The following is a 13,162-nucleotide window of genomic DNA, read 5'->3' as shown; positions in this document are numbered from 1 at the left end:
TGCTCTTCTAGAGGACCCAGGTTTGACTCCCAGCACCCACAGTGACTCACAAGCATCTGCAACTCCAGTTTCAGGGGTATCTGTCATCCTCTTCTGGCTTCCTCAGACATTCCATACATGTAAGATACACCCACACAAACGCACGCATGCACACACGCACACAAAACACCTATAAACATTTTTTAAAAAGACAGGTGCTGTAGCTCAGTGGTAGAACACTTGCCTAGCATTTACAAGGCACTGGGTTCAATTCCCAGGACTTAAAAAAAAAAGGGGGTTTTTTTAGCCAGTTGGGGTAGTATATAACTATAGTCCTAGAACTTGTAAGGTAGAGGCAGGAATATCAACATCAGGAGTTCAAAGTCATCCTCAGTTACATCCTAATTTAAAGCTAGCTTGTGCTTCATGAGTTGTTGTCAGAAAGGGAAGGAAAGAAGGAAGGGGGATAGACATGATAGTGTGCATGTGCTATCCTAAACTTGAGACATGAAGGTGGGGTCAGGAGTTCAAGGCTAGCCTTGTCTGTGCATCAAGATCTTGTCTCAAAACAAGTAAGAAGAAACAGAGCTGAAGAGATGGCTCAGTTCCAAGGGGTCTGGTGCCCTCTTCTGGCCTCAGTGGACACTTGCACACAAGTGCATATACACACATGCAGATACACATAACTAAAAACTATTTTAATCTTTTTTTAAAGTAAAATAAAATAGGCAGTGGTGGTATATGCCTTTAAGCCCAGCACTCAGGAGGCAGGTGGATCTCTGTGAGTTCAAAGCTAGCCTCATCTACAAAGTGAGTTGCAGGACAGCCAGGGCTGCACAGAGAAACTATGCCTCGAAGAACAAAAACAACAAACCTAAACAAAATAAAAAGAAGCAAATTAACTTTACTGATATATTTTATTTAAGCTATAATAGCCTATTATACTTTTATGCCTTATTTAACCTACTGTAATCTACATGCCTGACTCAAATTTCCAAATATAATAACATTGTATTCTTATTCCCACACAGTCTTTGTACTCTGGTGTATATTTTACACCCGAAGCATGGCTCAGCATTGACCAATCATCTTCTCAGCCTTAAAGAGCCACATGGAGCCGGCAGCTTATGGAGCAAACAGCTCTAACAAATGAGACTTAGTCAGCTGCATTACACAGAGCTGCCGGGAGGTTCTCTTTTAAAGTAGAGTGCCCTTTATGTTGCCTGGGATGCAGATGTAATGACTGGAACAAAAGCAGCCACTATAGGTCACAAGATAACTTTATAATGGAAGCCATACACAGCAGAGCAAGCAAAGTGTGGCTCTCCGCTACATTCATGGAACTGTCACATCAGCCCTAACTGTCTGGTTCCCCTCACCCGTTTCTTTTGTGTTTTGATAAGGTTTTTTGTTTGTTTGTTTGTTTGTTTGTTTTTTAAGACAAGGTTTCTCTGTAGCTTTGTAGCCTGTCCTGGCACTTGCTCTGTAGACCAAGCTGGCCTCAAACTCACAGAGATCCGCCTGCCTCTGCCTCCTGAGAGCTGGAATGAAAGCTGTGTGCCACCACAGCCCAGCTTTGATGAGGGATTTTACGTAGTCCAGCCTGGTCTAAAACTCATTATTCTGCAGGAGCTGACCTTGAACTTCTGATTCTCCTGCTTCTAGCTTCTAAGTGCTAGGGTTAGCAGCAGGTGCCCTGGTGCCGCCCGTCTGGCTTGTTATAACTGAGAGAGAAATGACGTTTTATTTGTGGGTGGGTGTTTTCTTCTTTTGCAGCCCACGCCATTGTTACACTCACGGAGCTCTCAGCCTCTCAGGGGCTTTGAGTATAGACAGGCGTGCACCTACCTCAAGCCCAGGGAAGGAAGGAATTTGGTCATGTGTTAGTCACTCATGTTTGGTGTGTTGTCTGTTAAATATACCTCTATAACTGAGGGAGAGTCAGGTTCTAAGGTTTCCTTTCCTGTCTCCCAGGTTTCCAGAGAGGCAGTGAACCGGATGAATGACTTTTGATCCCTTACCGGTGTGTACTGTGTAAGGTAGACAAGTTGCTGCTCGCTGTTCAGGGGCCAGGAATACCTATCTGTCTATGTCAGAGGGCTGTGTGGGGACCACAGGGAACAGTGGCATTCTGGAAGCCAGTTAGGTGGCATTTACATGCACATGCTCTTTCCTGGGATGGGAAGCTACCCATCAGTGAACAAGGGAAGAATTTCATGGTGAAATTAACCAAAGAAGCTAAAAAAGGAAACTGTTCTTTGATCCCAACTCCCTCTTCCTCTTGGAGTTTCACTCATGGTTAATGAAGGACATTTCTATTGGCTCTCTCCAGTCTACTGAGAAATGATATCCCAAGGGAGCTTCCTAGTCAAAGGACCATCTCCAGATCAAATGCTCACTGCTCGCTCTCTCCAGCATAGCTACAGGTGGGGAGGGTACAAACGCATGTGCGCGCGCGCACACACACACACACACAGACACACACACACAGACACACACACCAGACACACACACACACACACACCAGACACACACACACACACACACACACGCACACACAGACGCACACACACAGACCCATATACACATACACACACACACAGACACACACAGACACACACACACAGACCCATACACACACACACACACACAAACACAGACACACACACAGACCCATATACACAGACATACAGACACACACACACAGACCCATATACAGACACACACAGACACACACAGACACACACACAGACCCATACACACACACACACACACACACACACACATACACACACGCGCGCACAGTTCTGAAGGCTGGAGCTCTTCTACTCACAGCAGGCTTGCTCTCAGTTTATTACAAAAGCAACCAGCAGAGAAAACCACACACTCGCCTCCCCAGCCTTATCTTCACACCTCCTCTCCACTTCCGGCCAACGGCTAGTTATGTTTATCTGTACACCAGCTCCTCTAGTGTGAGTGGCTTTCTGAATGTGTGTGTGTCCCCATTTCCCACCTTCCTTTCTTGCCAGGGGGCTGCACCTAATAGGTGCTTAAGAGAGGTGGGTGGACAAATGGGAATCCAGCAAAACAGCCCAGTGTACCTTTGTGAATGAGTATTTACTGGGAAACTATGACTTCCAGAAACTGTCTTACCCACTGGGGGCACAGAAGACAGGCATGGGGTGTCTTCACAGAGGCTACTGTCTAGCAGGGAAGACAGACACCGCAACATAATTACACAAGTGAAATGCACTGTGTCGGAAGCCAAGAGAAACCTGCTCTTGCCGAGGCCCCAAATTCCCAGCATCCAATCAGGAGGTTCATGGCCACCTTTAACTCTAGCTGCAGGGACCCTGATGCTCTTCAGTCTTCCTCAGGTACCTATGCTAATGTGCACACACATGCGCACAAACAGGCACAGACACACACACACATGCAAGCATGCACTCACAACATACATACACAAACACACATGGACACACATAATTAAAACTAGAAAATATGCTGCAATTACATTAAGTACTGAGAAATACAAATAGTACTTGAAAACTCAGCCTCATAGAAGACTCAGGATGGGTCCCCTCAGAAAGGGACACACAAACCAGAGGTGCAGTATGCACCTCTCATCTCAATACTTGAAAATTTCATTTAGGGCCTGGAGAGATGGCTCAGTAGTTAAGATCACTTGTCCGTTCTTCCAGAGGACCCATGTTTGATTCCCAGCACCCACAAGATGACTCACAACTATTAGGTCTCAGGGAATCTGATACTCTCTTAAAAAAGAAAGGAAGGGGGGGCAGGGAGGAAGGATGGAAGAAGGAAGGAAGAGCATTCATGCACTCAACAAATATTTATTGAGACCTCAATCTGCTGGGCACCCTTTAAGGTCCTGGACTAGCAAGGTCTGATTTGGGCTTCTTTTGTCTTGAGATAGGATATCACCTGTCAAGGATATCAAGTTAGTCTATTTTTTGGATTGGATTGGATTAGAATGTTGGATTTTTAAAGGTCGGCCCCTGAGGTGAATGGAGAGATGGCTCAATGGTTAAGAGCACTGGCTGCTCTTGTAGAACACTGAGTCCGATTCCCAGCACCTGCATCAGGTACCTCACAGCTGTCTGTAAGTTCAGCTCCACCAGACCTGACACTTTTGGCCTCCATGAGCACCTACACTCACATGCACATACCCTCAGGCTGACACACAATCTACACACATAATTAAAAACAATAAATCTTTTTTAAAAAGACCGGATGTTTGGGTTACTAACACACACACAGTGTTAACTGAATCTTGGCTTGGACTTAAGACAGAATTTCCAGTTTCTGAAATGGTCCTAAACATACTTCTGCCATTTCGTATTATGCATTTGTATATGGCAGCACTCTCAGCATCGATGATTATAAAACCAAAACTCAATCAACTGAGAAACCCCCTGAAGATGCTCTAGGTCTTACAGTGTCCAACATTCAGCCGACAGCCCATCCCTATACAAAACCAAATAAGTTCATCCATCTTATTATGAGGGAAATTTGCTTTTGCTCTTAATGAGTGGTAAAATGAGAGGCATACCAAGTCATTATTTTAAGTTTTTGGTTGTGAGCCTATCCTTTAACGGCTGAGCCATCTCTCCAGCCCCCAAGTCATTATTTTAAAATCAATTTCTTCATGATTTCTTCCCAGCAAAGGCTTGCCCTGTACTCCTATTTTGTACACTTTGATAGAGGTGATCATGTAACAATGTCAGGCAAAACGAGGCACAAGTGGAAAACCTTAAGAAGCCCCGGTCTAGGGAAGGAAGGCCCAGTGCTATGCCAAGGGCCAGATGGGGAATCTGATGGCAGGTAGATGAGATACCTATTATTCGACCCTCTGAGACTACATTAAGACACAGCAGCTCTCACAATGCAAGGACTGTAGCAAGGTCCAGGGACAAAGCTCTTACCTGAAGCCTCCTAGGCCATGGGACAAGATGATCAAGGGGTATCCAGATTCCTTTGTCTTAAAGGGGCCATTCCAGCTAACAGGCAAGCGACAAGATCCTGGCAGAGACACAGGCTATAGCATCTCTGGCTGTCTGGAACTGCAATCCCGAGGGCAGCCCAAGTATAGGTAGGGATGGGCATGTGTGGCCCTCCCTCTCCAGAACCACCAGGAAAAACTACAAAGGGGCAGCATGAAGAAATCTGGGGCAGATGAGTGAGGTGTCAATGCCAGAGGGGACACCAGGCATAGGGACTTGGGGCAGGCGAGGGAGAACTGCCCTAGAGGGTATGCTACAGGAGTATAGATGCCAAGAATGTCTGATACAGCTGCTGGAGATGCTGTGAAGCCTATAGCTGTGGGATGTGGCTCTGTGGTAAGTGGTTGGGCACCGGCCTCGAATCTGTGAGGCCCTGGGTTTGATCCCCAGTACTGAAAGAGGGGGTGGTGATCTATAGAGTGGGTAAGAATGAATACTGGATTTAGGAATCCCAGTCATACCCCATCTACTGTTCTAAACACTGCACTAGAGGTTCTACCCATCCTGGCACCACAGCTCTAGAAAAGCTGGCAGGCCAGCAGGGGAAGTATCTGCCTAGGTCCCAGTAAATTACAAAGTCTAGATTTAAATCGACAACCCAAATTCTCACACATTCAATTCTCTCCCATCTCTCCATACCAAGGACTGGACCTTACAAGCTAAAAATTTCTGCATCTGCCTGGGTTTCTCCTGGGGACATAAACAGGCCACTAGGAAGGTATCTGGGCCAGGCCAGCCTTACCAATACCCAGGTTGAACAGCGACCCGACCCAGCGCTTGTTATACTGCAAGTAGTCAGCCAGGCCCAAGCAATACTCATAGCGGGGGATCCACAGGGGCTGCTCGCACTTTGCCTCTGATGCTTGGCAGGGGTAGAAGAGTCGGAAGAGGCTCCCCTGGGGAAGAGAAGAGAGCAGCTGCTGGGCCAAGAAGCCTAGGCATTGTGAGTCAGCAGAAGTCTAGGCACCAGCCAAACTGGACGCCACTGCAGAGAATCAAGGCTTCCACAAAGCTAGAAACAATTTTGTTAGCACATAGAACACACAGCTATGTTCTTCCCACTGTCAAGCTGCATTTTGAACTACATACTGGAACAGCACGGCACCAAAAACACTGAGAGAGTTCGTGGGCCCAGGCTTGGTGTGAACGGAGGAACCCGATACGCCCTTAGGTTGAACAGGGCATCAGCAGTGGGTCACTCTTCCAGGCTGCCTCTCAGGAGGCAGCACTATGCTTGATCACAAGGGACCAGGAAGTGGGCATCTCTCACAGGATAGAGAAGAGTCCAACCACCAGGAATAAAAACCTAAGAATCTGCTAGGCCACAGTGACACATGCCCGGAGTCCAGAGACGGGAGGATCAGGGACTAATTTCTGGTCATCCTTGGCTGCATTTCCAGTTGGAGGCCAGCCTGAGCCACACCAGAAATCTGTCTCAAAAAAAAAAAAAAAAAAAAAAAAAAAATGTTTAAAGAGGAGGAGGAGACAAAGAAAACAAGAAGCCTGGAAACTGGCAGGAGCTTCAGAAGGTGGAAACAGACGGAAGCAGGAGACACCACCCTCCCACCCAAGGCAGGACAGTGTGCGTGGTCCCCAGTGCCTCCTGCACTGGCCTACACCAGAATGAGATGGAAACCCTTTCCAGGATCAGATGCCGGCACTCAAGACGGGAGGAAGGGTCTGTGAACGGCCTCTGAAGCCGGTGGCGCCTCCTCCTTGCTGAAGAACTGAGTTTCTCTGTCAACTGGGAAGGTTCTAATACTTTTTAAAAGGCAGGAAGACAGGCCTAACGGCTGATAACCAAAGCCAGCCCAGCTGTAACCCAACTCCCTGGAACTGTACACCTACAGTGGCGAAGTCCCCACACAAGCGCAGAAGCCAGGTAGTGCAGGGGTGGAGCTTGGGACACCTACCTCAAGACTCTGACCCACCATCACGTCTGTGCAGCCAACATGGTGGGGTCCCGAGATGGCTGGGAAGCACATAGACTGGCCGGTCCCCATCTCATCACCGGCTGGACCAAAGCCTGGGTGTCCTGAACTTGCTGGCTGGAAGACAGAGCACAGAACAGCCTCTTGCTGATCTCTTGCTCACTTGCTGCTTCTCTAGGTCATCTGTCATCCCTGTCCACTTCCTGACATCCTTATCACTCCGACCTTTCTGACAGCTACTCAATAAACCGCATGCACCATTTACGCTTGCTGTTTGCCAACATTTACGGGCTGGCTTGTTGGTTGTTGGTTTTGTGGTGGTGGGATGGGACCCAGGGCGCTGCACCTGCTAGCAAGTTCTCCATCCCCAGCCCTACGGACTGTATTCTTCATTTTCTTCTGGTGGGGTGAGGAGATGGTAGTGGTGAGCTAATCCTCAATTCCCTCAAAACTGACAAACACAAGAGGTGTGTGTGTGTGTGTGTGTTTCAGTTGATAGAGTGCTTGCCCAGCATCCAAGAAGCCCTGGGTTCAATTCCTAGCACCACATAAATAGTTGTGGTGATAAACACCTATAACCACAGCACTGAGGAGGTGGTGGCTGCAGGATTAGGAGTTCAGCTGCTTCACCCAGCTACATTGTGAGTTCAAAGGCAGCCTGGGACGCATGAGGCCCTGCCACGGGATTAACACATGCTGACACTGCACCTACCGTGTTCATCCAGCAGTAACAGCTGTAGAGATCACAGCCCAGACATTGTCCTTTTGTGGCTAATAGCACCCACTGAGATCTAGAGCTTCCTCTGCTAGCACTGTACTAAGCTCCTTACAGACACTGCTTCATCTAACACTCTCAGCAACTCCCTGAGAAAGGAGGTACCAGGACCAATTTTACAGATGGGCAAACCATGGCAGAAAGAGTTACCCTGGCTATGGGGGCATCTAACCCATGACCCACCCCGTTTAAAGCAACAGAATTTAGGTTCCTATTCCTTATAGCCAAAACCAACTGCACAGGCAGGGTCTGGGGCCCACATGATTTGTCTTGACATTATTCTGATTCCTCCTCTGGGAGGATCCCTGTGCAAGTCAGAGCATGCCTGAGCCAGAAGAGACCTCAGAGTTTATTACCACCAACGCTCCCTGCAATCTTCCCTTGACCCCCAATGACACACATGTGCATTGCTGAAAAAGTCAAGGTCCTGAGAGACTCAAAGAGCTGCTCAGGGTCACAGCACAACTACACACAGATCACCGCTGCCAATCATCCAGAAGGAAACCCCACAGAGCCCCAAAGAGTTACTCATTAAATAATGTTGGGAGGTGAAGATTTTCTTCCTACTATTCATTTTTCCCTTTTGTTTTCCCAATGCAAACTTGAAGATACCCACTATTACAGAGAGGAGGAGAAAGAGCTGAGCTCTGCAGCAGGCAGTGACTACTCAGCCAGAGGGGAGGAGGAGGAGTCTCGGAAGGTTCCCCCTCGTGACTGAGGGCACCCGCAGGAGAGCTGAAGCTGCAGCTGCAGGACACACGTGGAGCACATGATGGTGAAGCAGCTGCAGATTCTGTCGTAAAGGACAGAGAAAATGCCGCCGCTGGAGTTCTGAGGAGAGAGAGTGTGTGTCCCCTGAGCATGGGAGCAGAGAGCAGGGGAAGGCAGGAAAGAAAAGAAAGTGTCAGGAAAGGGCCTGTGAGACACAGAGGCAGCCAGCGCTGGCTGCGCAGGGAGAGAGGGCTATGTGCATACACATCCTCATGCATTTGTGTTGCCGTGCACACCACGCATGTGGATGAAAAAGTCAGCCTCGCATGTTGGGTTCCATGAGCTTCCCTTCCCACCTTGTTTGAGGCAGGGTCTCTCGTCAGCTAGAACTTGACCGCACAAGACCTCCCGGGATCTACCTGGCTGCCTCTCATTTCTCCATCGCTTAGATTATAGCGTACCATCAAGACAGGCCTGGTTTTTGTTTGTTTGTTTGTTTTTAATTCTTAAAATTATATTTCTTTATTTAATGTTGAGAATGCATGTGTGACGGTATGCTTGTGGGTGTCAGAGAACAACCTGAGAGAGTCACTTCTCTCCTACCTTGAGGAGAGATCAAACTCAGTCATGTTTAGCAGCAAGTGTCTCTCTCCACCTCACTGGCTTTTTCTCCTATAACGGCAGAGCCTATGTAGCCCAGGCTGTCCTAGAACTTGCTATGTGCATAGGCTAGCCCTGAACTCAGATATTCACCTGCCTCTGTCTCCTGCGTGTAAATGTTAAAGCCATGTGCCACCACACCCTGCCTCTTTTTTTTTTTTTTAATGATCCCTAAGGATCTGAATTCGGGTCCTCCTATCTGTGAGACAAGCCCCTTAGCAACTAAGCAGTCCCTAAGCCTGAGACCCAGCTCCTTTGCTATCTAGCTTGGGCACATTAACCTGATCTCCCCAAGCCTCATTCTGCATCTACATAAAGGGATTTGTATCAGTCTTTGGTTGCTATGGAGATAAATGAAACCATGCAATTAAAACACATTGCATGAGCAAGTATCTAGCCGTATTCATTGACTACAAGAAAAGCAGAAACAATAGAGCTCAGCAACGGTGTCGATTTGGGACCCAGAGGGAAAAGGGGGAGGCAAAGGTGAGGCAGGACTCTATGCCCAGGACTTTGTGCCCGGGGATTTTTGTCTCATCTGAGCTCAGTCCTTGGGTCGGGCATCAGGAATGATATTCGAACATAGTCGTGGAGATGCGGGTATACAGAACCCTGGTGATCTCGGCAGGCTTCTGAGAGGGCCCATCAACCAAATTCTGCTTGGAAATAAATAAAACCAAAGAAGATAACTGGCCAGGCTGAGGCTAACCTGAAAACAGCCTGACTTCCCAGGCTCAAGCTGACTGATACCCAAGGACAAGACAGGGGACAGAAGCCAACCTTACTTGCAACTACAACAAGACATCAGCCTTATTTCTCATAAATGGCATGGGATTGTTTTCTAGGGGGGCCGGTCAGGTATGTTCCATTGTTCACCTTGGCTCCACAATTCATGGCAGCGCCTGTCTGGAGCTTCTCCATCAACCAGGCCCAGTGAGCCTACCTAGTTTCCTGGGACAAGTATCTAAACTCCTACCTTCTTCCTCTCAGCTCTGAGCATGGCCCCCTACCTCACCTGGACTCCCCAAACAGGCTAGACAGGCAGTAGCTGTCTCAGAGACTGGCTTCCCATGTAGTCCATGTGAAATCTATGTCAGGGATTTTTAAACCTACTACTGAATTTCCCTGCAATCCCTAGCACTGTATTTCCTCTATCTGCAGAAAAATCAATGTGTTTGTTTGTTTTATGGGAGCCTAGGGCAGGAATGCCAGGCAAGCACTTTGCAAGCTATACTCCCAGCTCCAAGTTATGTTTTTAAGTCCTCCGTGTTTGTGGTTTTTCAGGGAGGGCTTTTCTTTCATGCAGACACACATGGTCACATGCATGCAACAAACACTGAAAGCACCCTATGGACTTATCATCTCAAAGGGCAAAACCCAGAAACACCTGGGTTAATGTAGGCAAAATGGCTCAGCGGGCAAAGGAGCTTGCCTCTAAGCCTAATGTTCTGTGTTCAGCTCCCAGAAAATACATTATGAAAGAAGAGGAAATCCACCCCTGGTCCTGCCATTGTTCTCTGACCTCCACACATTCACCATGGGACAAAGATACCCAGTCACACTAGAATAAATAAATGTTAAAAAAAAATTACTCTCTCCAATAAGTGCTATTTAATATTTAATTTTTTGCACACTTATATCTTTTCTCTTCATGTGAACTCCACTGGAGTAAAGACCATGCTTTAGACAAGTAATGGTGGTCTACAATCCTAGCACTGGAGAGGTAGAGGCAGCCACATCTCTGAGTTCAAAGCCAGCCTGGCCTACAGCGTGAGTTCCAGGACAGCCAGAGCTACACAAAGAAATCCTGCCTTGAAAAACCAAACCAAACCAAAAGTTATTATGCTTTGTATCTGCAGGACAAACTATCTATCACATGCTTCCCACAGGCAACAAGGACCCCCTATGTCTTCTTTTGGCTTTAAAATCGTTCAATTTTTCTCCTCATTGTTCTGAGGCAGGGTCTCTCTGGGTAGCCCAAGCTGGCTCCAAATTCAAGAGTTCCCTATTCACCTCTCAAGTGATAAGATAATAGGTAAGTATCACTATATCCAGCTCAATTAGGCTTTTTTTTTTTTTTTTTTTTTTTTTTTTTTTTTTTGAGATAGGATTTCTCTGTATTGTTTTGGAGCCTGTCCTGGAACTCGCTCTGTAGACCAGGCTGGCTTTCAACTCAGAGATTCTCTTGCCCCTGCCTCCCGAGTGCTGGGATTAAAGGCGTGAGCCACCAACATCTGGATCTCAATTAATTTTTAATCTGTGATGTTTATTAAAAAAATGTCTATGCTATAGAGGGAAAACTTTTGAATTCCATCTCTGTTATTTACCAGCTGGCTGTGAGATCTATCTATATATGTATAATATACACATATATTTATTTATATTAAATATATTATGCATATTTAAATAATATATAACATTTATTTATCTATTGGAGGGGTGCCATGGCACCCCATGTGGAGGTCAGAGGACAACCTGCAGGAGTTGCTTCTCCTCTTCTACCATGTGGGTTCCTGGGATAGAATTCGGGCCATAGGGCATGATAGCACCTTTACCCACTGTGAAATCCAGCCAGCCACAGCTGGGGGACCTTCGACAAACGCCTTAAACTCTAACCCTGTTATCAGCTACTCATGAGGTCAAAGATTATGTGTGTAAAGTGTCTGGCACACTGTAAGACACTAAGGCGTCGAGAGGCAGCTGTAACTATGTTAACAGTATGACTGCCAAGTCTAACTCCCTTATATGTGAAACAGGGACACTTCATTAGTGAAGTTTAACGGAGACAATTGGTACTGCCTAAGGCCTGGTACACTGTAATTACTCCTAAAACGTCAGCAACTAATCAGTAATGCTGCGGCTCTCTTTCAAAATACCTAGCTGAAGTCTTCCTTTTTCCTCACATAGACTGCTTCAGCAGAAGTAATCCTCTTCTCCCAGGCTTTTCATGCCTGAGACACACCTACCAAAGTGCACTAAAGAGGCCCAGAAGAGGCCAAAGGGAAAGGAAGGGACTTTCACTGCAGGGCTGTCCTCCTGGGGTCCTGCTTCTAGCGAGCACCTCTGTCCCTCTGCCAGCTCTGTGGACCTTTTCATCACCGCCTATTTCAGGCCAGAGTCCACGATAAGCACCCCTCTTGGGCTTCCTTTCAGACAAAGCTCTCTGGAGGTTACGGGCTCCGGGCCTGTCTGATCTTTGGTCTCTGGAGGAAGTGAAGAAATAACCCGACCCGGTCTTAGATGAAGACATCAAGGGCTCAAGGGACCGGGTTGAGCAAAGAGGCGGCAAAACTAGAAAAGCTGCCCTGATAAGAACGTTCTAGGGCACCAACAAACGGCACAAAGAAAACCTCTGTTGCTTGTGGAGGCCTTGCGGTTTACAAAACACTTTCATACACTGTAATACAGAAGAAGAAAGCGGGTCCCCGAGAGCCTGTGCGATCGATTTGCCCACGGTCGCGGGGAGTGAGGCAGAGTTCTTTGCTGCACTTCAAGTTCACAACACTGGGAGGAAGAATGTGGCAGTCTTCTTCCACCAACAGGACAAAGAAGAGAGGAGCGCAGCGTGGAGGACAGAAAGCAGCCGGGGCTCAGGGACGTGGCATGGGGGTGGGGGTGGGGTGGGGGTGAGGGTCAGGGCGGGGATCTCGGGGCGTGGGGCTGACAGTTCGTGGTGACCCTGGGAGGGCTTAGGTGCTGGCGGATTCTGTCGGGACTTGTCTGAATAGGAAACAGAGACAATGAAGAGCATAGATTAGCGGGCAGATTCTGAGACTGAGAGACTAGAAGGTCCTGGGACGTGAAAGGGTCTTTGAATAGCTCAGTTGAGAACTGGAGCTTTCGTCAATCAAACTTACCCAGTCCAGCTGATCACTCAGAAGCAATCTCAGAAATATTGCTGGACGGAAACCCGACACCGCCCAGGAGCCCGTAGCCCTCTGGGAGTAGTAGTTCCTTTCATTTAACGTGGGATCTTAACCCCTTATTGTGCCTCTAGGTGTTAAACTACAAGTCCCGGAGCGCAACGCGAGAGACGGCGCCTTGACATCCCAGGTCTGTAATTCCCAGGGTTTCTGACTACACCC

At 47.6% G+C, this 13,162-nt stretch overlaps 1 protein-coding gene across 1 annotated transcript in view; it reads right to left on the bottom strand.

The window, feature by feature from the left end:
* Pafah2 (platelet activating factor acetylhydrolase 2) overlaps window positions 1-13,162 on the bottom strand; it is a 30,948-nt gene extending 17,786 nt beyond the window's left edge. Inside the window, exons 1-4 of the mRNA XM_051173720.1 lie at window positions 12,935-13,162; window positions 6,914-7,048; window positions 5,743-5,896; window positions 4,923-5,019 (exon numbers count right to left, since the gene is read on the bottom strand). Of these exons, the coding sequence (XP_051029677.1) occupies window positions 4,923-5,019; window positions 5,743-5,896; window positions 6,914-7,003 (341 nt within the window). The 5' untranslated portion in view covers window positions 7,004-7,048; window positions 12,935-13,162. The remainder of the gene's footprint in view (window positions 1-4,922; window positions 5,020-5,742; window positions 5,897-6,913; window positions 7,049-12,934) is intronic.

This window comes from Phodopus roborovskii, unplaced genomic scaffold, assembly GCF_943737965.1.
Source record: "Phodopus roborovskii unplaced genomic scaffold, PHOROB, whole genome shotgun sequence".
NCBI classification, from domain to species: domain Eukaryota; kingdom Metazoa; phylum Chordata; class Mammalia; order Rodentia; family Cricetidae; genus Phodopus; species Phodopus roborovskii.
This window is presented reverse-complemented; position numbering and strand designations above follow the sequence as displayed.